The 24,462-nt window shown below is 38.4% G+C and overlaps 1 protein-coding gene across 2 annotated transcripts in view; it reads left to right on the top strand.

The window, feature by feature from the left end:
- Window positions 1-24,462, top strand: part of SARNP (SAP domain containing ribonucleoprotein) — a 54,114-nt gene that overhangs the window by 27,192 nt on the left and 2,460 nt on the right. The window contains exon 10 of one of the 2 annotated variants that reach the window (XM_077110976.1): window positions 22,181-22,270. In XM_077110976.1, coding sequence (XP_076967091.1) covers window positions 22,181-22,270 — 90 coding nt within the window. Of the gene's footprint in view, window positions 1-335; window positions 3,891-22,180; window positions 22,271-24,462 lie in introns of those variants that run through there. The other variant, XM_077110977.1, reaches the window with a different exon arrangement.

Raw genomic sequence — 24,462 nt, 5'->3', positions numbered from 1 at the left:
TTTCCATCATCTGAAGTAAGTGAAGAAATATTTGTTGGTTGTTTATTTGCTCTTCCCCTTCAGTGCTGGGTTTTGGTGTAGACGTTAGTCACTGGAATATGGAACATAAAAAGAATGAGTACCAAAAAAGTAGTTCATACTATAGATTTAAAAGTTGGTCACGGGCAGGCCATGCTACCTCAGCAGGCAGAGTTCTCACCTGCATGCCAGAGACCCAGGTTTGATTCCTGGTGCCTGCCCATGTTAAAAAAAAAAAAAGTTGGTCACCAGCCTTAGAGAGTCTATACTGGGATTTGTTTAAGAGATAAATATGGATGTATCCACCTTTTCCAAAGGAAGAACTGTGGGGCCGTGCATAGAACGTTTCCATCATGGAGCTACAAGAACCCAATGAACCATATGCTAGGTAAGGAGATTGATAGAATATTTTATAAACATATGGTGGTAGAAGAATTAGATCCTAGGATAAGTTTGGGAAAGTAGCCTGCTGAGTAGGTTTGGTTCTTTGCATCAGTTCCTAGGTCAAGTGTTACACTGAATTCTCCATTTCCATTTCTCTTGGGGCTCCACAGGACCAAGAAAAATGCACAATTGTAGGTGAGAAAAAACTCAGTATAGGTCTTGACCTTAGTCATTGTATCTCATTGATCAAGGACTTTGGGGAGAATTTCCCCTCTATCCTAGATTGTCAGTTTTCCCAAAAATGCTTCTACTGCAAGTTTGTATTCCTTTAATTTGAAGATGAGAGTGGGTTTATATATATGGTAAATAGAGATAGCAATTGGAAGTGGATATCAGAGAAAGGTGAATTTTAGGAAAAGCTGAGACCCAACCCCACATAGTCTTCAGCATTTCTCAGAGATCTTTGACATTTTAGGGCCCATCAAAAATTTAACCACTCCTTTAAATCCCCTTCTAATTCATAATATTTTGAAAATAAATGTTAGGCACTTTGAAGGAGAGCAGAAACACAATGTGTAATCCTGTCCCTTTTTCTTCCTTTACCCCTTCCCTTTAAGATGAAAACGCGTAATACTGCTCTCCCTCCACCCGCCCAATGGAACAAACCCCGAAGGAGTGGTAAAGGAGCTGTTTAAAGAGGCAACAATAGGGGAAACTCTCTGACCTCAGTTTATCCCGTCATCTGGTTCTTCATTTGTCCCTGCTGAGGAACAGAACTTGTCTTTTGTCTGTAACACAAATACATCTTCACCTCCCTCCCTTCCCACTTTCTCCCCCACCCGCTTTTCTCACTTCTATTATGGTTCCAATCAATGATGTCATTATGTGTGCCATTCACTGCTGTTGAACCCCTTGGCTATAGGAATTTGGAAGAAGCAAAGAGGCAGAATGGAATTTTTCTCTCTCCTACCCAGTGCTCTTGAAAATGTATTCTAATTTTAACTAGAGAAATGGGAGTCAAGTTTTTCTTTGCTCAACTTCTTTACCTTCCCATACTCCTAACCCTCAGGCACATACTTGTTAGGAGGAAGAATTGAACAATTAATGTGAGGTATATAAATTGAGCACTTTAAAGAGGAAATATTTTTTAAATTGGGGGAAGTAAGATATAATTTTTGATGATGTATTACTGTACATGGTTGGTGAATTGCCCTATTTGCTGTAAATTGGATATTTTTGGAGTTTTTGATAGGTTAGACTTCCCTAAGGTACATGGTGTTCACCACTAGTATCTTGTACTTTTTAATTTTATTTTTTCTGTCTGATTTCATTCATTGAGTTTGAACCCAAAGAACTAGAGATAAGAAAGTTTATAGAGATTAAAAAAACTCTTCTTTCTCTCTTCCCTTTGCAATACCCTGCTCCCACTAATGTCTTTGCATTCTTTCTTCTAACTTGTCAGAACTGATGACTTTGATAAAAAACAAGTTTTATGCCTCTCTGTGGTCTTCCAGTTGTCTTTGCTCCAAGAGTGAACACAGCCTAGAAAAAGAAGGGAATGCTAGATTCAGTTGAGTCTGTTTTCCTTTTTAATACCTTCACTTAAACTTTTGCCAACCCACTTCTTAGGGTGGGATCATTCCCTGAGTGGCAGTTAAAAAAAACAAAACCAGTACCCTCTTAATAGGTTTAAAAACTCATCTGTGAACCACCGTATATGTGGTTCTATATCTAATTTTGGGGTGGCTCAGTAGCTAGCCTGGCTTTTCATAGGAGAAATGTGATCTGAATCCAAATCTACTCAGTCTTCAGAATCTGTAGGAAAGAGGGGAAATGGTGTGTTGTTAGTTTTCTGGTGGGAAAATTTGGTATTAAAAGAGTCACATGATGTGGGAATTTTAACAGCTAAGGATATATAAGATTTCTTTTAACATTGAGAGGCTAATGTTATTCAGTAATACTGTTCTTTGGGCTGGTATTGATTAAAAAGGTAATATATTTTAAAAAATACATATGTTTCAATTTGATTAAAGTTTAATAATTACATGATAGTTCATTTTCTTATATACTCTGTAAAATAGTAAAGTTACTTTTGATAGCTTGAAGCAGGTGAGATAAAATCGTGTAGTATTTTGGCAGTAGAGGTGTGGAATGAGGCAGTACATCAAATTGAGGAATATTCTGCATTGGGATACTTGGTGGTGATATTTGTAAATGAGCAAATATGAAAGGATTTCATATTTTTAATGAAATTTGAATCCCTAGTAAGATCTAGAAAATGTTAACTCCTTTCCTCTCCTCTTTTTCCTTTATTGTTCTTTTCTCAGGTTTTTAAAAATGGAATTTTAGCCAGATACTACCTTCTCATTCTCAGAGGAGTCTTAGGACAGAAATAGAAATGTATTTTCAGTGTATACCACATTTGGAGTTAATGTCAAATATTGAATTTTTAAATCCCTAGCAATGAAGATGTTTCAAAGCACTTAATGTCTGCACTATAGAAAGTATTACTTGGGTGGGTAGCTTATTGGGGTATAGAGTAGAAGAGGCAGTTAGAAAATCCCCCAACATGCTCATACTGCATGAGATGTTAAAGAAGAAGAGCAGCTGTAAATAAACAAAAACAAATAAGCAAAACACGTGAGCCTTAAGAGAGATCCTGTCTGTTCCTCTCCCCGTCCTCACTTTATTGATATCCCTCCCCTTCCTCTCTATCAGTTCTGTAGAAAAAAATGCCTTGTGTGCTTGAACTCAAATTGCCTCCCTCTTTTCCTCACACACCTGAGGTGTGCCTTATTTTACTTTGGTATGTTCTTCCTGTATTGAACCACTATGCAAAAAATTCTCTATTCTCTATTTTAATTTTAGGAAGGTGTGCTTCTTATAAACAGCTATGGCTACTTCCCAGTTCTTCATTTCTCTTCACATCCCTGCATCTGAGATACCTGTTTATAGGTAGTATAAACTTTTTTGGGAGGCCTCTAGTGCTTGGGGAGGGGAATTGGAGTGAATGGCAGCCTTATTTAGATTTTTTTTTTTAACTTTTTTTATTAATTAAAAAAATTAACAAACAAAACATTAAGAGATCATTCCATTTTACATATACAATCGGTAATTCTTAATATCATCACATAGTTGCATATTCATCATTTCTTAGAACATTTGCATCGATTTAGAAAAAGAAATAAAAAGACAACAGAAAAAGAAATAAAACGATAACAGAGAAAAACAAGATTATACATACCATACCCCTTACCCCTCGCTTTCATTTACCACTAGCATTTCAAACTAAATTTATTTTAACATTTGTTCCCCCTATTATTTATTTTTATTCCATATGTTCTACTCTTCTGCTGATATAGTAGCTAAAAGGAGCACCAGACAGAAGGTTTTCACATTCGCAGAGTCTCATTGTGAAAGCTATATCATTGTTCAATCATCATCAAGAAACATGGCTACTGGAACACAGCTCTACATTTTCAGGCAGTTCCCTCCAGCCTCTCCACTACATCTTGAACAACAAGGTGATATCTACTTAATGCATAAGAATAACCTCCAGGATAACCTCTCAACTCTGTTTGGAATCTCTCAGCCATTGACACTAAGTCTCATTTCACTCTTCCCCCTTTGGTCGAGAAGGTTCTCTCAATCCCCTGATGTTAATTCTCAGCTCATTCTAGGGTTTTTCTCAGTCCCTTGACGCTGAGTCTCAGCTCATTCCAGGATCCCCGTCCCACGTTGCCAGGAAGGTCCACGCCCCTGGGAGTCATGTCCCACGCAGAGAGGGGGAGGGTGGTGAGACTACTCGTTGTGTTGGCTGGAGAGAGAGGCCACATCTGAGCAACAAAAGAGGCTCTCTTGGGGGTGACTCTTAGGCCTAAATTTTAAGTAGACTTGACCTATCCTTTGTGGGGTTAAGTTTCATGTGAACAAACCCCAAGCCTGGGGGCTCAGCCTATAGCTTTGGTTGTCCACACTGCTTGTGAGAATATCATGAATTTAACTTGGGGAAGTTGAATTTCTCCCCACTCTCACTATTCCCCAAAGGGGGCTTGCAAATACTTTTCCAGTCTCTGATCAAATCACTCTGGGATTCATCGGGGCATCACTCTGGACAAATCAACAAAATCTCATGTGCTACCTGAGATTCCAAGTACTTATGACATTCAATCAAACTATCTACATGAGTTATATTAGGAAATGCTCTAGTCAAAATATAAATTTTGTAACAAATAAAAATTTTTTGCTTTAGTCTCACACATAAGGTGACATTTTAAAGTATTAATTATCATCTATTTTCAACACCCTGCAATAATGACATTCCTTTGTTCTTCCTCAGGCAAAAACATTTCTTAAATTTGTACATTGTACATTTCACTATTATTACACACTCTAGGCATTTCTAGATTATACCATCTCAATCTTTTTTTTTTTATTAATTAAAAAAAGAATTAACAAAACAATTAGAAATCATTCCAATCTACATGTACAATCAGTAATTCTTAATAACATCACATAGTTGCATATTCATCATTTCTTAGTACATTTGCATCGATTTAGAAAAAAGAAATAAAAAGACAACAGAATAAGAATTAAAACAATAATAGAAAGAAAAAAAAAAACAAAGACAAAAACAAAAAACCTATACCTCACATGCAGCTTCATTCAGTGTTTTAACATAATTGCATTACAATTGGGTAGTATTGTGCTGTCCATTTCTGAGTTTTTATATCCAGTCCTGTTGTACAGTCTGTATCCCTTCAGCTCCAATTATCCCTTCTCTTTTTTTTTTTTTTTTAATTAACGGAAAAAAAGAAATTAACCCAACATTTAGAGATCATACCATTCTACATATGCAATCATTAATTCTTAACATCATCACATAGGTGCATGATCATCATTTCTTAGTACATATGCATTGGTTTAGAAGAACTAGCAACATAACCGAAAAAGATATAGAATGTTAATATAGAGAAAAAAATAAAAGTAATAATAGTAAAATCAAAACAAAACAAAACAAAACAAAACAAAAACCTATAGCTCAGATGCAGCTTCATTCAGTGTTTTAACTTGATTACTTTACGATTAGGTATTATTGTGCTGTTACCATCTCAATCTTTACCATCTGTCTTTCTTTCTGATTTCATTTATGTCCCCATCCCTCCTCCCTCTATCATTCTCACATGCAGGTTCATTCAGTGTTTTAACATAATTACATTACAGTTAGGTAGTATTGTGCTGTCCATTTCTGAGTTTTTGTATCCAGTCTTATTGCACAATCTGTATCCCTTCAGCTCCAATTACCCAATATCTTACCCTATTTCTATCTCCTGATGGTCTCTGTTACCAAGGAAACATTCTAAGTTTATTCACTAACGTCAGTTCATGTCAGTGAGACCATACAGTATTTGTCCTTTTGTTTCTGGCTAATCACACTCAGCATAATGTCCTTAAGGTCCATTCATGTTGTTACATACTTCATAACTTTATTTTGTCTTACAGCTGCATAATATTCCATCTTATGTAAATGTCACAGTTTGTTTAGTCAACTGTCTGTTGATGGACATTTTGGCTTTTTCCATCACTTGGTAATTGTTAATCATGCTGCTATAAACATGTAAATGTCCATTTGTGTCCTTGGCCTCGTGACCTTTGAGTAGAGACAGCATATAGATGGGTCCTGTTTTTTAAACCATTCTGCCAGACTATGTCTTTTGATTGAAGAGTTTAATCCATTAACATTCAGTGTTATTACTGCATGGGTAGTACTTTCTTCTACTATTTTGCCTTCTGGATTTTATATGTCATATCTAATTTTCCTTCTTTTTACCTCTACTCATAGTCTTCTTTCTACACTCTTCTCCACTCCTCTCTCTTCTGTCTTCATATCTGTCTCTAGTGTTCCCTTTAGTATTTCTTGCAGAGCTGGTCTCTTGGTCACAAATTCTCTCAGTGATTTTTTTGTCTGAAAATGTTTTCATTTTTCCCTCATTTTTGAAGGACAATTTTGCTGGATATAGAATTCTTGGTTGGCAGTTTTTCTCTTTTAATAATTTAAATATATTATCCCACTGTCTTCTCGCCTCCATGGTTTCTGCTGAGAGATCTGCGCATAGTCTTATTGGGCTTCCCTTGTATGTGATGGATTGCTTTTCTCTTGCTGCTTTCAAGATCCTCTCTTTCTCTTTGACCTCTGACATTCTGATTATTAAATGTCTTGGAGTATGTCTATTTGGATCTGTTCTCTTTGGGGTACGCTGTACTTCTTGGATCTGTAATTTTAAGTCTTTCGTAAGAGTTGGGAAATTTTCAGTGATAATTTCCTCCATTAGTTTTTCTCCTCCTTTTCCATTCTCTTCTCCTTCTGGGACACCCACAACACGTATATTCATGTGCTTCATATTGTCTTTCAATTCCCTGAGTCCCTGCTCATATTTTTCCATTTTTTTTCCTATAGTTTCTGTTTCTTGTTGGATTTCAGATGTTCTGTCCTCCGGTTCATTAATCCTATGTTCTGCCTCTTGAAATCTACCATTGTAGGTTTCCATTGTTTTTTTCATCTCTTCTACTGTGTCTTTCATTCCCATAAGTTCTGTGATTTGTTTTTTCAGACTTTCAGTTTCTTCTTTTTGTTCCTTCCTTGCCTTTTTTATATCCTCCCTCAATTCATTGATTTGGTTTTTGATGAGGTTTTCCATGTCTGTTCGTATATTCTGAATTAGTTGTTTCAGCTCCTGTATGTCATTTGAATTGTTGGTTTGTTCCTTTGACTGGGCCATATCTTCAATTTCCTTAGTGTGATTTGTTATTTTTTTGCTGGCGTCTAGGCATTTAATTACCTTAATTAGTTTATTCTGGAGATTGCTTTCACTTCTTTTATCTAGGGTTTTCTTGCTGAATGAATTTGTTGTCTATCTGTTCTTTGACATTCTGTTCAGCTTTATCTGAACCTTTAGCTTAAGTTTTGTTTAACAGAGGAGAATTTTTCAGTTCTTGTTTTCTTGTTTCTTGCCCTGCTTTTGTGGTACCTTTCCCCCACACTCACTTAGGAGGGTCTGCTTAGATATTATAGACCCCAGCCAGATTTTCCCAGACCAAACTGGCCTCCTATTAGGAGGAAAGAGTCACCTGCGTCGTCGGTTTTCCCTGAGCATGAGACCCAGCAGGTTGAAAGACTTTTCTGTGAAGTCTCTGGACTCTGTTTTTCGGGCGCTTGTCTGACTGCAGGTCCCACCAGCATAAGATGATGTGGTACCTTTAACTTTGGCTGGGGGTTTGTTGGAGACAGAGGAGAGGTTGTAGGCTGGTTTTAATGGCTTCAAATTACCAAACCCTGGTGTCTGAATTCCTTGATGGAGGGATTCCACCTGGGTGGGCCTTCACCCCTCCCCTGGGGAAGGCACAGACTCCAGATAAGCCCCCAAAAGAGCTCACTTTTGCCTATGCCTGGGGCGGTTGCAGCCTGAAAAGTCCTGCCGCTGTATCCAGAGGCAGTCAAGCCTTTATAGATACACAGCCACAAAAACCTGTTTCCTTCTTTTTTTCCCCCTTTTTCTGTCAGTCCTGCCCCCTTGGTGCCAGGGCAAAAATGAGCAACCCCCGCTTTGATCGGGTTCACCTAAGCTGGGGGCCTATTTTTAGTAGTCAGAATTTGTTAATTAGTTCCACAATTGGCGTTTGATTGTGCCCAGTCACTGCTGCTGGTAAAGTCCTTTCCTTTCCCCTCTGGGAAGCGGCCTGTGGGGGAGGGGCACTGGCCACCACAGCTTTGGGAACTCACGGTTTTGGGGGGTGCTCGCAGCCAGTCTGGCTGGTCCAGACTGGGGTACGCTGTGTGTCTGGTCACTGACGCGGCCCCAGGAGCTGTTATGTACTGTTTCTGGTTATTTAGCAGTTGTTCTGGAGGACGAATTAAAACGCGCATGTTGTTAAGCCGCCATCTTGACCCGGAACTCCCCTTATTTGGATTTGATAAGAATTTTTTTGGGCTATACTTTGCCAAAGCTATTTGCCATTGTTCCCAAATATGGCTGCACATAGGGCTCACCAGGGAACCATTTAAAAATACAGCTGTTTGGGCCCTTCCCTTTGAGATTCAAATTTTTTAGGTTGGGGTGAGGCCAGGCATATGATTTTTTTTTTTTTAGGTATATTATTTTTAAATACTCCAGATAAAGAAGATTTTGTTTCCTAGTGTTTATTCTAAATTTCTGAATGCTCAGGTGAACTGTCCTTCGTTCTCTGTGTATTTTGGGAAAGGTAGCATTACCGTCCTCCTCCTCCTCTCAGAAGATTTAGCTTCCCTCTACTGACTTCTTGACATTTCTGCCAAGCTGTGCATCACTTATTCTTAAAAGCAGCAGCTTCCTGGCTTTTAGGAGAGGGAGGTAGGAACTTTTCATAGAAACTTGGTTTCCGGGGGTCTCAAGTGTGACGCCTTCATTTCCTCCACCTGCCTTGCTTTGTCCTACAGTCAGCTAGAGCAAGACCGAGACGACCTCCTCTGGTGTTGGAGAGAAGTGGGGGTTGGGGAAAGAGCTGATTTGGACAAGAAAGAAAAAGAAATGGGAGCTAGTGAGTCCGAATAGTGTTTGACTATGAACTGTCTGTGTTCTTGAATTTCAAATCTCGTGAAGTTAGGAGGCGATAGAATTCTTGATGGTGTCTTAATTCTGGCATAGTTTTAAAGTTCCCAGCACCCTCCTGGCCCTAGATAGTTGACTCTAATCTCACAGTTACAGAGATTGCTGAGCATAGGTAAAATGGTTATACTGGGAAGGTGTGCATGTGTGACATATTTTTAGTGTCTCCTTATCTCAAATTTGCTAAGGTAGTATGCCCTCTGGTAGTCCAGTCCTTCTCCTTTAGTCCTGCTTAGGTTCTCTGTACTGGTTTTTAAGACCCTTATGTTCTGTGGTCTGGCTGACATAAAGCTCAGAAATAAACATGGTCAGATGAATTTTAGAAACTAGGGCAGGGAGGTAACAGCTGTGTGTTTAAGCATTGAAGTGTTTCCGAGAAAAAAAACAGCAGTTGCTGTCATTCACCCTGAGAGTATGAAATTGGAAGCCTACTTACCCTGGAGTGTTTTATAACCTTTACCTCTAGGAAGTCAAGGCTATGTCATCATTAATCCACCATCGCCTGAAAGCCCCCAAGTTCTGCTTGTCATCCTGCTATCAGTCACATGGCAGTGAGAGGTAAGAAGGTGACCCTAAGACTCCTCTTTACCTTTTTGCCTCACATTTACCTTACATTTACTTGGAAGCTCATATTGACCTGAGAACTAACAGTATCTTAGTCTGGTAATTCATTTACAAAAGGGGGAAGTTATTTATTATTTTGGCAGAATGTGACCGTCTCAGCTTACTGTCAGCCTATTGTTCATCACTCCAGGGAAACATTTCTGAGGAAAAATATAGTTGCAGTACCTGAGTTTCACTGCCCCTTTCTACTTGTGAGGATATCTCTGACTGTGAATTTTTTAGGTTAGAATTCCTTTTTCTCACATATGGTGTAAGGAAGGGGTGATAGGTGAGTGAACTTGTTGCTCTGACCAGGGACAATGCCTGGGTGGATAATTCTTTTTGTCTCTCAGAGAATAGTGAGGATATCTCTTATTTGGATCCAACAAATATTCTTGCTTATGTTCTTGGGAATTACTGAGTTCAAATTCCCTAAATATGCCTGAGTTACACTTGGGTCACCGTTTTGTTTCTCCTAGTTTCTCTTTATGATCCAGAGTGGCACTGGTAATAACATTGAAGAAAGTGAATGCTTTCCACACAGCGCATGGAGTGCTGATTAAATCAAATGGGGCTGCTTTTGGCAGAGCAAATAGCCCTCTCATGTAGGGCCACTAAGCTTGAAGCAGTGTTCTTTAATTAATTTATTTATTTTATTAATAAAACCAATCAACATGCAATATGAACATTCTTTTTTTATCACATAGTTGTATATTCATCATGATCATTTCTTACAACATTTGCATCAATTCAGAAAAAGAAATAAAAAGAAAATAGAAAAAAAATTCATGCATACCATTCCCCTTACCCCTCCCTTTCATTGATCACTAACATTTCAATCTACTAAATTTATTTTAACATTTGTTCCCCCTGTTATTTATATATTTATTAATCCGTATGTTTTACTCATCTGTCTGTAAGGTAGATAAAAGAAGCATCAGACACAAGGTTTTCACAATCACACAGTCACATTGCGAAAGCTGTATCATTATACAATCATCTTCAAGAAACATGGCTACTGGAACACAGCTCTACATTTTCAGGCAGTTCCTTCCAGCCTCTCTGTTACGCCTTAACAAGAAAGGTGATATCTATTTAATGTGTAAGAATAACCTCCAGGATAACCTCTCAACTCTGTTTGAAATCTCTCAGCCATTGACACTTTGTCTCATTTCTTTCTTCCCCCTTTTGGTCGAGAAGGTTTTCTCATCCCTTGGTGCTGAGTCCCAGCTCATTCTAGGATTTCTGTTCCACATTGCCAGGAAGGTCCACACCCCTGGAAGTCATGTCCTACGTAGACGGGGGAAGGCAGTGAGGTTGCTTGTTGTGTTGGCTGGAGAGAGAGGCCACATCTGAGCAACAAAAGAGGTTCTCTTGGGAGTGACTCTTAGGCCTAATTTTAAGTAGGCTTAGCCTATCCTTTGTGGGATTAAGTTTCATATGAACAATCCCCAAGATTGGGGGTGGAGCAGTGTTCTTTATTGTGTTGCGGATGAAATTAATAAGTTTTGGAAAATATTCTCCTGAATCTGAATTGCAAAGACACAATTTGGCTTTGGAAGATAAAGTTAGAACTTCATTTTGGGTGGAGATAACTTGGGTACTCTTTGCCATAAAAAGGGCAGTCACTTTAGGAAACATCTATGTATTCAGCTGACAGTTGTTGTACCATATCTTCCTTTTGGGGCTTAATTCCTGGTTTCAGTGTATATGTCATGGAAACCATTGTCAAGAGCCCCTTAATTTAAAATTTCTAGTTATAAACTAGTAACTCTTTCCCCTCTCTTTTTTTCTTCTCATAGCAGTAAGATATTTTTAAATTACTCCCATTATATTCAGAGAAATATAAGTTCCTAAGGAAAGAGTAACAACTCTGTAAGTAATTTCACTTCATCTTACCCTCTAAGCTTCTCCCTAAAGATCTGGGTGTTGGATAACTTTTTTGGATCTCATGTTTCTTTCTCTTCTCAATACTCTGTCCTTTTCTTTCTAATAAAATGTTTTCAAAACCACTTACAAGAGATAGGCTATACATTTGGCTCCAAGCTTTATAGCAGCCAGTATGAAAGAGTAAAGTGTAGTTACACTGCGCACTGTGATCTACAGGACTCAATGAAAACAAGTTGCTCAGGAACTTGCAAGTAAAATCGGTATCTCTCTTTTGCAAGGAAAAGAGATCAGAAAGAAATTTTTCTCATGGGCCTTCATTATGCTTTAATATAATGAGCATTGACATACATCTTAACAGTAACTCAGTGGCAGATTCCTAAGCTCCATGAAGTTAAGGAACTTTGTCTTATTCATCTCTAGGTTCTTAATGCCCTGAATGGTGCCAGACCCAAAGAAGATTCTCAGTTGATATTTGAATGGCTAGTTAATGGATGAATTTTATGGTTTTGTTGTTATTGAAAATTTTGATAAAAACTGATGTCTCATAATTCAGTGAAAGCAATTCCTCAGGAGCCTTTGGAATTGGGTTTACAGAGATAGATAGAGACTGAATCTTTGCTTGGTCCCCTCAGATATCACCTTATGTAGATATTTTTGTAGTCATTAATTAACATTAAGGATGATAAAATCATTAAAACCTAGCAGCCTAGATTTTTAGGGTCCCAGAAAGACAAAATGGTTAATTGCACCTGGTATTGATGACTAAGTTTGTCCAGTTACTAGCCTGTGCTGTGTCCTAGACTTTAACCTTAAGTTCTGTTCATCTGTCCAGATACTCATTTCTCTTGCAGCTAAAGGGAGATTTTTTTATTGCCCTGATAATGGATCTGAATCTTAACAACCTTTAGTGACCTTACGTCTTAGCTGGAATGAAAATAAATGGCATTTGGTTGGTACTTTTTGTCTGTCGCTCTGCGACCTTTATTAGCTTCAAAATTTTGGGTGGTATCAGATTTGACCTCAAGGACCATAATAATAACTAACATTTATTAAATAACTTTTATAATATAGTTCCTTTATGCTAATGCATGCATGTAATTTGTATCTTGAAGTAGCCTGGGATCTCCAAGCCTTTACCCTCAGCAGGTATTGTCTCTGTTGCTTGAGGATTTTCTAAATGTGAAAGGGAAATATGGATAGAAGTGAAATTTGAAAAGTTGGAGATGTCTAAAGGGCTCATTTTGGAATTGCCTTTTTTCATAATGTAAAACCCAATGATAGTGATTCATGGGGTGTATTTGGCTTTATTAAATATAGATCATGCTTTCTGCCCTGTGCTTCTTATATGGGCACTCTCCTCTTTTATACAATTCTCTTTCTCATTTGTTTCAGTGAGATTTAAAAGAAAAACAAGGCTGTTGGATTATATGAAGGTTGTGCATGCTGAAATTATTGGTGTCAGTCAGTTGGCTTACTTTTAAATCTTGAGGAGTGAGAGGATGGGGAAAGTGAAGTAGGTGTATCAGTCTGACCATCCAGTGCCTGAGTTTGATTGGTGAAGGCAAGTTTCTCCTCTGGTTTTGGATTCAAGTTGTATGTTTTGAGGAATTTGCATTTGATAGGAAATAAGGATGCTTCATATTCAAGATCTTCTCTTCCCACATGGGAGCATGCATAGAAAGAAGAAAGAGATTTGTTAATGGTTGAGGGTTTGTGGGAGGAAAGTGGGGGAGGGACGAAGAAGGGAAACGTTTGCAAATGCATACGACACTGAGCTCAAGGGGTCAGTTCTGCCTGCAGATGCACAACACCATTTGTGCACTTGAGCATGGCCTGGGGGAGCATTGGGCCTGATGAATGCAGAGAGAGATGCGTTTTGATTGAGGTAATTTCCCTCAGATGGGTCTTGCCATCCCATGAATCAAAACCTGTCAGCAAGCAGCTAAAGATGAAGTGAAGTTTATTGTACGTTTGTTTCCATGCGACACCGTCACGCTAGAAGGGTCAAGTGAGAGAGATCATTAGAACTGTGTTGATTTACTGGGCCTGTTGTGCACTTTCCCTGCAGGGCAAGGAGGAAAGAGGCTTTAGGAGGGGAGCTGAGGGGTGCTGGGTGGGAAGGGAAGGGCGGGCATGCACAAAATAAATAAAATCCTCACTTGCCTCTGCGGGTGTGGGGTAGGATGCTGTTTGTTCGGGGTGGGGAAGTAGGGGAGTTGCATTGTTTTTTCTCCCTAGAGCCCCTGGTGAAGCAGATGCTCTGCTTGGATCTCCAGGAGAGGCGTCAAATTATCTGATTAAAAAGAGAAGCTCATGGGGAGATCTCTGATACTTAACGTTAGCCTTAGTGGCTAGAGAAATATGTTCCTCTCTCCTCTTCCTGTTCCTCTTTCTTTCCTTATCTTTGAGCTCAAAAGGATATATCGAAAATTTAATTCAAAATTCAAATTCCGCATTTCAGGAGATAGCAAAATAGAGAGTCAGGATAAAGACTGTCCCACGCATTCCAAATGGACACAGGCTTTGTGATGAGATCTGTGAAGGGAGTGGTCTCTGTGTCAAGAGAATGGCTGGGATTCAAAAAGCAGCATCTTCTTCTCTATGATTTGAAGTTGCTGAAATAACCCTAGCACTAAATTTCATGAAAAAGGAATATGTTTGAAGTTGAAAAAGATATTAATCTGGCCATATCTCGTCCCATGAAGGATATAGGATACTTACCATCTCCCTACCCCACACCCCAACTATTTCCTACTTGACCAGGAGATTTCCTAAAATGAAGATATTTCATCTGGATCATTCTACGGACTTTCATTTTGAAGTCTCCATTTACATCCCTTATTTGCTTTGTTTTTTTTAAAGATAAAACTGGTAGTTAACATTTATTATGTGTCTAAAACTTGCCAATAGTTTTATTTTGCACATTTTGAAATGAGTAAACTAAAGCTGACAGGACTTAGGAACTAGCAGTTGATATCTAGAGGAGTCCTTATTAACTTTTTCTTTTTCTTTGCATGGGCAGGCACCATCTTATTCACCTTTTTTTCTTTTTCCTTATTCACTTTTATGTTAAACTTTTCTAGGCAAAATGAAGAAAACTTTTCCCAGTGACCTTAGTAAAGAAAAATTTGATGAAGCCTCTGTTCTTTGGAAGCCCTCCTAATTCTTTTATACAGTTCAATAGATGGAATAACTGGTTAGCCAAAGTTAGAAACAAATACAGGTGAGAAAAGCATTAGTATAAGATTACTAACTGGTATTCTTTCCCTAGATTCCTAGTTAGTTATAAAGTAGAGGCATATGGTATGATAGAAAGGGAGTGGGATCCTAATATTGACCCAAGTTATTTGAATGATGTGGAATTTGTTGAAGTAGTTCACAACTATTTTTAGCCAAGGGTCCTAGTAATCCTTTTTCTGTTGGCGATTGAGCATTACCTCCATTCTGCCACTATTCTTCCAAAGACATACTTCTGTGTGGTACTTGAGATGGTAAAGTTGGGAAAGTGAGTTCTTGAGTAACTGTTCTGGGTTCTATCCTGGGTCACCATTTACTATTTGTGCAACTTTAGGCAAGTTACTTACCCTCTTCTCTAAGCCTCAGTTTTCTTATCTATGAAGTGGATTTAATCATAGTGTCTACTTCATAGGGTTGCTATAAGAATTATGAGATATTGTATATAAAAACCATGCAATACCTGTACCTGGCACATAATAAGCACGCATACGTTAGTGGATATATTATCCACTTCCTCCTCATTTTAATTTATGAGATTTAAGCACAAGAATATTTGGCTTAGTGTTTTTTTTAATAACTTTTTTATTGTATAGTGTAACATATATACAAAGCAAAGAAATAAAAAAGCAATAGTTTTCAAAGCACTCAACAAGTAGTTACAGGACAGATCCCAGAGTTTTTCATGGGCTACCATAACGATCCTCTCATATTTTTCCTTCTAGCTGCTCTAAAACATAGGAGGCTAGGGGGCTTAAATATTTTTTTATCATCATAATCGACGTTTTTTCCTTCTTTTTTTTGGTGAACAATAACATATATACAAAAAAGCCATAAATTTCAAAGCACAGCACCACAATTAGTTGTAGAACATATTTCAGACTTTGATATGGGTTACATTTTTACAGTTTTAGGTTTTTACTTCTAGCTGCTCGAAAATACTGGAGACTAAAAGATATTCAGCATTCATATTCATTTGTTATATCCTGTCTTCACTGAATAACTCCATTATCACCTTTGATCTTTCCATACCTCTCTTTATGGTCATTTGGGCTACGGCAACTCTAAATTTTTGATATTGGAAAGGTCTGTTACTAATATGGAGTAGGCAGATGGAACTGTCTGATGTTCTGGAGAGGCTGGGCTAGGATTCAGGATTTATCTGGACCAGGGACCCATCTGGAGGTTGTAGGTTTCTGGAAAGTTACTCTAGTGCATGGAACCCTTGTTGAATCATATATATTGCCCTCAGTGTTCTTTAAGATTGACTGGAATGGTCCTGGTTGGGGGTTGGCAGGTTATGATAGGTAGCAAGGTCTACCTGAAGCTACCTGAGGTTGCATGAGAGCAACCTCCAGAGTAGCCTCTTGACTCTATTTGAACTCTCTCTGCCACTGATACTTTATTAATTACACTTCTTTTCCCCCTTTTGGTCAGGATGGAATTGTTGATCCCACAGTGCCAGGTCTGTATTCATCCCTGGGAGTCCTCTCCCATGTCATCAGGGAAACTTTCACCCCTGGATGTCATGTCCCACGTAGCGGGGAGGGCAATGATTTCACTTGCAGAGTTGATCTTAGAGAGACTGAGACCACATCCGAGCAACAACAGAGGTCCTCCAGAAGTAATTCTTAGGCATGCCTATAGGTAGTCTAAGCTTCTCTGCTACTTACATAAGCTTGACAGAGTAAGGCTCATGATAGAGGGCATGGCCTATTGATTTGGGTGTCCCTAAAGTTTGACATAGTATCAAGGGATTCCCTCATGGTAAAGTTCAATAGTTCCATATTCTTTCTCCCCTCCCTCAGGGGACTTTGCCAATACTTTTTGATTAACTGGTTAATATATTCTAGGATGTTTCCAGGCATTACAATAATTTATAAAGGATTAAAGGACCTCTTTCTTATTCTGTGCTCCTTGTGTTTCAGTTCTTCAGATGAGCTATACATAAAGGTTGAATTAGGTTATGCAGTACAAAAAATTTCAATTCCAGATCAAATAAACGTTTCTTCCATTAGTCTCAAAGAGTATGTGTAGCTCTAAAATATAGACACTGTCTTCCTTACTCCTATGTTCTGAATTATTTTAACCCCAACCTGATCGGCTTCATTCTTATCTGTAAATATCAAGTTATATATATGGAACAGCCTCTTAAAATCCAGAAATATTAATCACCACCTGGGACTTAATGTGTCGGCTCTAAAAGCTTACAATCTAGGCCCCTATTTTCTATAAGCATTTTCTAAAGGTGACCATACCGTTGTTGTTCTTTTGTTTCTGGCTTATTTTGTCTCACCAAATATCCCACATGTTCATTCACATCATTACAGGTCTCACGACTTTGTTCCATTTTCTAGCAGCACAGTCTTCGTTCATAAGTATACACCATTGTTCACCAGTCTACTGCTCCGTCAGTGCATCCTTCAGCCACCTGCATTCATTGGGCATCATATAGGAGGCCCAAAGTCCACAGTTCATCTACTAATCTCAATTTTAGATAATTTCATTGTTCCCAAGAGAAGAAAAATAATAAACACAACCTCACCAAATAGGAAATCTAAGCCTCCTCTTAACTCTTATCCGTCACTCATCATTTTTTTAATTAATTTTAAAATTAAAAAAAATATATGACAAGAAAGAAATGCAAACTTTCTTAACATTTGATCATTCCATTCTACATATATAATCAGTAATTCACATTATCATCACATAGTTGCATATTCATCATCAAGATCATTTCTTAGAACATTTGCATCAATTCAGAAAAAGAAATAAAAACACAACAGAAAAAAATTCATACATACCATACCCCTTACCCCTCCCTTTCATTGATCACTAGCATTTCAATCTAAGTTTATTTTAACATTTATTCCCCCTATTATTTACTTTTATTCTGTATGTTTTACTCATCTGTCCATAAGGTAGATAAAAGGAACATCAGACACAAGGTTTTCACATTTATGCAGTCACATTGTGAAAGCTATATCATACAATCCTATTTTCAAGAAACATGGCTACTGGAACACAGCTCTACATTTTCAGGCAGTTCCCTCCAGCCAGCCTCTCCATTACATCTTGACTAACAAGGTGTGATACTTATTTAATGTGTGAGAATAACCTCCAGGATAACCTCTAAACTCTCTTCATTGCATGTAAATATCTTGATTGATTTACTTTGGGTGTTGATTTCTTTCAGTGGTCTAAGGCTTGTATTTGCGGGATGATTGTACAGCGGGGATCAGGGCATAGGGTGGGCATTCATATGTTGATTTGTTTGAGGGCAGGTATAGGGACAGGTATAGATGTTATGGTGATGCTTGGGCCCCCAGTGGATAGGGAGGATGTAACTGTGTGGGTGCACCTGTCTGGGGGAGCTTAACCCTGATGTGCACTGGTCTAAGGTACGGGGCCCTTTGTGTGCATGCGTAGTGCTGTGGCAGTAGTCGGCGTTATGCCTTCATGGTTTGGGGGCAGATGTGACCTGGCTGCACAGGTTGGCCCTTTCTCAGAGCTGAGAAGTATAACTGAGGGCCGTGTGCATGCATGGCTCTGGGTCTGCTGTAAAGTACGGTACCCAGAGCTGAATGATATGATTGGGGCCCGTGTGCATGTGTGGGCCTTGGAGTGCTGTAAATGGATGTGCAGAGCTTAGGTCAGGTGGAGTGAGGCTGTGTGTCACTATGGAGGGGGGAGCCAGGGGTAGCCTAGGTATGGAGTTAATGCCCACAGCCTTTATGTGCTGGCAACAGCCTGCATGGAACAGGGAGGGGAAGGTAGTCCTCCAGAGGCATTCAAGAAATGTGGGTGGGGGTGGGGTGCAGGAATGTGCTGTGAAGGCTGGTGGGGTGGGGGTGCCTGGAGTGTGGGGAATGGGAGTGGGTGATGGGGGTTTGGGTGGATGGGGTGTGGGGTGAGTCGCCGGTCATGGGGCTGTGCTGGTGAGGGTAGTGCACCCAAGAAACACAGCCTGGCTTATTTCCTAGTCCCGTGCTCCTGTCCGTGCACTCTTGAGGGCTCCGTGCCTCCATGCCAGGCTCCAGCTTTTGCCTCTCAGTTCCTTGGCCTCTGCAATCAGGGCTGCACATGTGGTGCAGAAGGCTCTCCTAGGTCAGCTGCACTGCTGAATCGCCACCTCACTCGTCCTCCTGTCCCTTCTCTAACTTTTCTGTGGAGTAGGACTAAGCTTGAGCTAGTGTATTCGGCCATCTTCCTGGAAGACTCAGGCTTAGTGTTTTATAATAGTGTAGATTCCATTAATTTGTGTACCTTTTACAGATTTGCTGGTAGTTATAATGAAAAGGGAAGAAAAACTGTAGGCAGTAATCTATTAAGTAATATGCTGTGATTAAATGATGACTATGTGTAGGATTCTTCCTTCCTTCACAGCTACTGATCTTTCTTAGAGCTCTTCATACTCACTGGAAAGCAGGTGTGGCAAAAGGAAGAAATTGAAACCATTTCTCAAGCTGAAAGAACCAAAGTAAGATACAGACAGTACTCCAACTGGAATAGTTGAACAAATTGAGCACAGAAAGTCAGATAGCTCTTTTGACTGCTGTTACCTGCAGAGATGGCTCCTGTGGCCATGGGAACAAAGGCATCTCTTTGGTTGAGGTTGAGGTTAGAGTTATTGAAAAGTTCCTGTGTTTCTACATGTTGCTTGATTGCCTTTGTTTATTTTTTTGAGCAATTGTAAGTTTACGGAAATATCATTCAGAAAGTACAGTTTCCATTTACCACCACTCCCCATCACCACCACACACACATTGCCTTTGCTTTCGGTACTGTGGTTTTGGGGCACCTATGGTCACAACTTACCTGTAAACTGTAGGAATGTAATCTCCTTGGGGTTAAAAAGAAAAAAAAAAATATATATATATATCCATCTCAGAATCACTACATAGAGCTTTGTTCAGAAGTTTGAACTCTTGACCTGGGCTTATATTGGTTACCTTTTGTAACTTGAGTCAAAGAACCTTTCCTTTCCCTTGACAAAAGTGGTTATGTGTGTATGGAGTAAGGTCTCTTGAGCTGTACGAGAAGAAGGGATCTTTATCTAGATCTGCCAGATTCTAAAAATCTTTTGGCAGGGGAAACATACTTTGGGGGTCCACCTGATTTCATATGTTTACTGATCCTAGGACTGGTTTTTGGTTACTGGTAAGTAGACAGGGAAATTTGGAGAAGGAGAAAATTGCTGTTAAAGTGGAATAGATAAAGTAACTGGATTTAGGTACTATGGTAAGAAGATATATAAAATTCTTCCATTGAACAGTGTTGGAAATGAGTAGTAGCTCAATCTTTAAAAGAACTGTAGGAGAATGGCCAGCTCTACCTCATGGTAAGCTGAAAAAAACTCTCCTGATACGGGTCAGACAGGTGCATCATGAGTCTCTTGGATGCTTGGGAAAAGTCCAGAGCATCTTGGAGAAAGATGACTGTAGTTGACACCTTGACTCACCTTCTTCCAAAATCATTTAGAACTTTGTTGAGAGCTTTCTGTCTGTGATTTTGCTGTATATTCATAACACTTGGCTTTCCTTATAGTTCTTCAGAAACACTATTCTGGCCCGCTCCTCTCCCTTCCTTAATAAGTAAATGGAACTTGTAAGCAGTATTGAACAAGTAGTTTGGATATTTTCTGCCAACCTGCTCTCTGCAGGTATTACTCAGTAAAACCTCAATTTTCCACATTGCTAAACTGTTAAAAATTCTTGAATGCAGAAATTTTGTTTTATGAGTATTTCTTACTGTTTCTTGAGTACTAATTTTTTTTGATTTTTAATTTTTTTAAAATTTATTTATTAATTTAAAAATTTAAGAACAAACAAAAACATTAACATATCATTCCTTTCTACGTATATAATCAGTAGTTCTCAATATCATCACATAGTTACATATTCATCATTTCTTAGAACATTTGCATCAGTTCAGAAAAAGAAATAAAAAGACAACAGAAAAAGAAATAAAATGATAACAGAGAAAAAAAAGATTATACATACCATACCCCTTACCCCTCGCTTTCATTTATCACTAGCATTTCGAACTAAATTTAACATTTGTTCCCCCTATTATTTATTTTTATTCCATATGTTCTACTTATCTGTTCATAAGGTAGATAAAAGGAGCATCAGACACAGGGTTTTCTTTCTTTTTTTTTTTTTTATTAACGGAAAGAAAAAAAGGAAATTAACACAACATTTAGAAATCATACCATTCTACATATGCACTCAGTAATTCTTAACATCATCACATAGATGCATGATCATCGTTTCTTAGTACATTTGCATCGGTTTAGAGGAACTAGCAACACAACAGAAAAAGATATAAAATGTTAATATAGAGAAAAGAAATAAAAGTAGTAATAATAGTAAAAAAAAAACAAAAACCTATAGCTCAGATGCAGCTTCATTCAGTGTTTTAACATGATTACTTTACAATTAGGTATTATTGTGCTGTCCATTTTTGAGTTTTTGTATCTAGTCCTGTTGCACAGTCTGTATCCCTTCAGCTTCAATTACCCATTATCTTACCCTTTTTCTAACTCCTGCTGGACTCTGTTACCAATGACATATTTCAAGTTTATTCTCGAATCAGACACAGGGTTTTCACAGTCACACAGTCACATTGTGAAAGCTATATCATTATTCAATCACCATCAAGAAACATGGCAACTGGAACACAGCTCTGCATTTTCAGGCAGTTCCCTCCAGCCTCTCCATTACATCTTGGTTAACAAGGTGATATCTACTTTATGCGTAAGAATAACCTCCAGGATAACCTCTCGACTCTGTTTGGAATCTCTCAGCCATGGACATTTTGTCTCATTTCACTCTTCCCTCTTTTGGTTGAGAAGGTTTTCTCAATCCCTTGATGCTGGGTCTCAGCTCATTCTAGAGTTTTTCTCAATCCCTTGATGCTGAATCTCAGCTCATTCTGGGATTTCTGTCCCACGTTGCCATGTGGAGTCATGTCCCACGTAGACAGGGGAAGAGTGGTGAGTTTGCTTGCTGTGTTGGCTGGAGAGAGAGGCCACATATGAGCAACAAAAGAGGTTCTCCTGGGGGTGACTCTTAGGTCTCATTTTAAGTAGGCTTGACCTATCCCCTGTGGGGTTAAGTTTCATGTGAACAAACCCCAAAACTGGAGGCTCAGCCTATAGCTGTGGTTGCTTGAGTACTTATTTTAGGAATATTTAGGCCCTACTTAAAAGTAAGATTTTAGTTACTCTAGGGACAGCATGCTGCATGCTGGCTTGTTCAGTTTCTGTTTTTCTGTTTGTTTGATCCTTAGTACTTGCCACAAGGCTGGCCAATATATTGTAACCAGTAAGTTAAATTTCATTCCCATTTACATTGCATGGGAGCTAGCTTGTTTAAACCTTTTCATTTTATGTTTTCCTTGAACAGTCTGAAGATGATGAAAAGCTGAAAAAGCGGAAGGAGCGGTTTGGGATTGTCACTAGTTCAGCTGGAACTGGAACCACAGAGGATACAGAGGTAAAATATACCTAGAAAGCTCCATAGAGCTCTTGAAGAGAAATGAGGGTAAATAAACTAGAGAAATGCTCAGTTTCTCTCAGTCTACTTATTAAGTGCCTCATTGACAAAGTGTTTTTGCTTTTGCTTGTTATCTATTTTCTGGATGAAATGGTCATACTGAAGCCCATTGGTATACTTGATTCAGTGTAGAATGAAAGGGCATAAGCTTTGGAAAATGTAGGCTTGAGTTTGAAGAGTGGCTCTGCCATTTAGTATTATAGTATTACCTACAAGTTATAGTAGTATCTAAGGTTTAGTTTCATCATTTGTGAAATGGTGATAATGTAGCTACCTCAAAGTGGTATTGTAAAAATTAAATGAGTTGCAAAGTCCCCTTCGCGGAATGGTGAAAACGGGAAGAAATTCAACTTCCCTAAGTTGAATTCTTGATTTTCTCACAAGCAATGTGGACAATCAAAGCTATAGGCTAAGCCCCCAGTCTTGGCGTTTGTTCATATGAAACTTAACCCCACAAAGGATAGATCAAGCCTACCTAAAATTTAGGCCTAAGAGTCACCCCCAAGAGAACCTCTTCTGTTGCTCAGATGTGGCCTCTCTCTCCAGCCAACACAACAAGCAAACTCACTGCCCTCCTCCTGTCTACGTGGGACATGACTCGCAGGGGTGTGGACCTTCCTGGCAACATGGGACAGAAAGCCTAGAATGAGCTGAGACTCAGCATCAAGGGATTGAGAAACTCTTCTTGACCAAAAGGGGGAAGAGAGAAATGAGACAAAGTGTCCATGGCTGAGAGATTCCAAACAGTCGAGAGGTTATCCTGGAGGTTATTCTTACGCATTAAGTAGATATCACCTTGTTATTTAAGATGTAATGAGGAGGCTGGAGGGAACTGCTTAAAGATGTAGAACTGTGTTCCAGTAGCCATATTTCTTGAAGATGATTGAATAATGATATAGCTTTCACAGTGTGACTCTGTGATTGTGAAAACCTTGTGTCTGATGTTCCTTTTATCCACCTTGTCAACAGACAAGTAGAACATATGGAATAAAAATAAATAATAGGGGGAACAAATGTTAAAATAAATTTAGTTTGAAATGCTAGCGATCAATGAAAGCAAGCGATAAGGGGTATGGTGTGTATAACCTTTTTTTTTTCTGTTTTCATTTTATTTCTTTTTCTGTTGTCTTTTTTTCTTTTTCTGAACTGATGCAGATGTTCTAAGAAATTATTAATATGCAACTATGTGGTGATATTGTGAATTACTGATTATATATGTAGAACGGAATGCTTATATGTTAATGTTTTAGTTCGTTGTTAAATTTTGTTTTGACTAATATCATAAAAAAAAATTAAATGAGTTGATTCAATGTAAAATGCTTGGCCATAATGCTTATCATATTGTAAGTATTCAGTAAATAGTACTGTCTTTAATTTTTATCTGCCAGGCATTCTTCTTTTGATAATTTAATGAAGGCCATCTTCAACCTAGGCACAAGTACAGTTGTGCCCGACTCCTCTCTGACATTGGACAATGGACTCAAATGAGATTTCTCATTGTTAACACTTTGTTTACAAGTAGTTTCTCAAGATGAAGGAATAGCCTGGATATGCTTTCTTATATATATAAAGAAAAAAATAGGATTATCCTTTCATCTTTGTAAGACTTGTGTTCATCCATATGCCAGCTCCCCCTGGGGTGCCACACATTCACTGACAAACAATGCTGATTTGCAAGTACCCTTATCGTAGATATCAGGTGTCACCTGGTTGTACACAAAGAGCACTTGAAATAATGTTTAAATAATGAATATATTTAGAATTATAGAAAGCTTGGATGGTAGAGAATTTGGAATGCTAATTTCTTGTTTCCATTTAATTCATGTTTATTTCTTTCCATCTATCTCTGTAGTGGCCTCTAACAATCTGTTATCTCACACTAAAAATCTTATAAAGTTTCTTAATGAATAAATATTGAACAACATGGTTTTATAAATAAATCCTGGAAGTTTTAGAGTTTGATCAATTTACCCTCTCCTTTAGGAAAAACTAAGGGTGTTTATATTATCCTTTGTGATACTAACTCAGTATAAAGTGTTACTGTGTAAATAAGTATCTGTGTACATAGTTAACTACCAGGATTAGCTAGAAGTAAAATTGGGTTTATTTTAATTTTAGTTGAAATTACTCCC

Source organism: Tamandua tetradactyla, chromosome 7 (assembly GCF_023851605.1).
Source record: "Tamandua tetradactyla isolate mTamTet1 chromosome 7, mTamTet1.pri, whole genome shotgun sequence".
In the NCBI taxonomy this organism is placed as follows: domain Eukaryota; kingdom Metazoa; phylum Chordata; class Mammalia; order Pilosa; family Myrmecophagidae; genus Tamandua; species Tamandua tetradactyla.
Note: the sequence above shows the minus strand (reverse complement) of the source record. Positions and strands in the feature narration are given on the sequence as shown.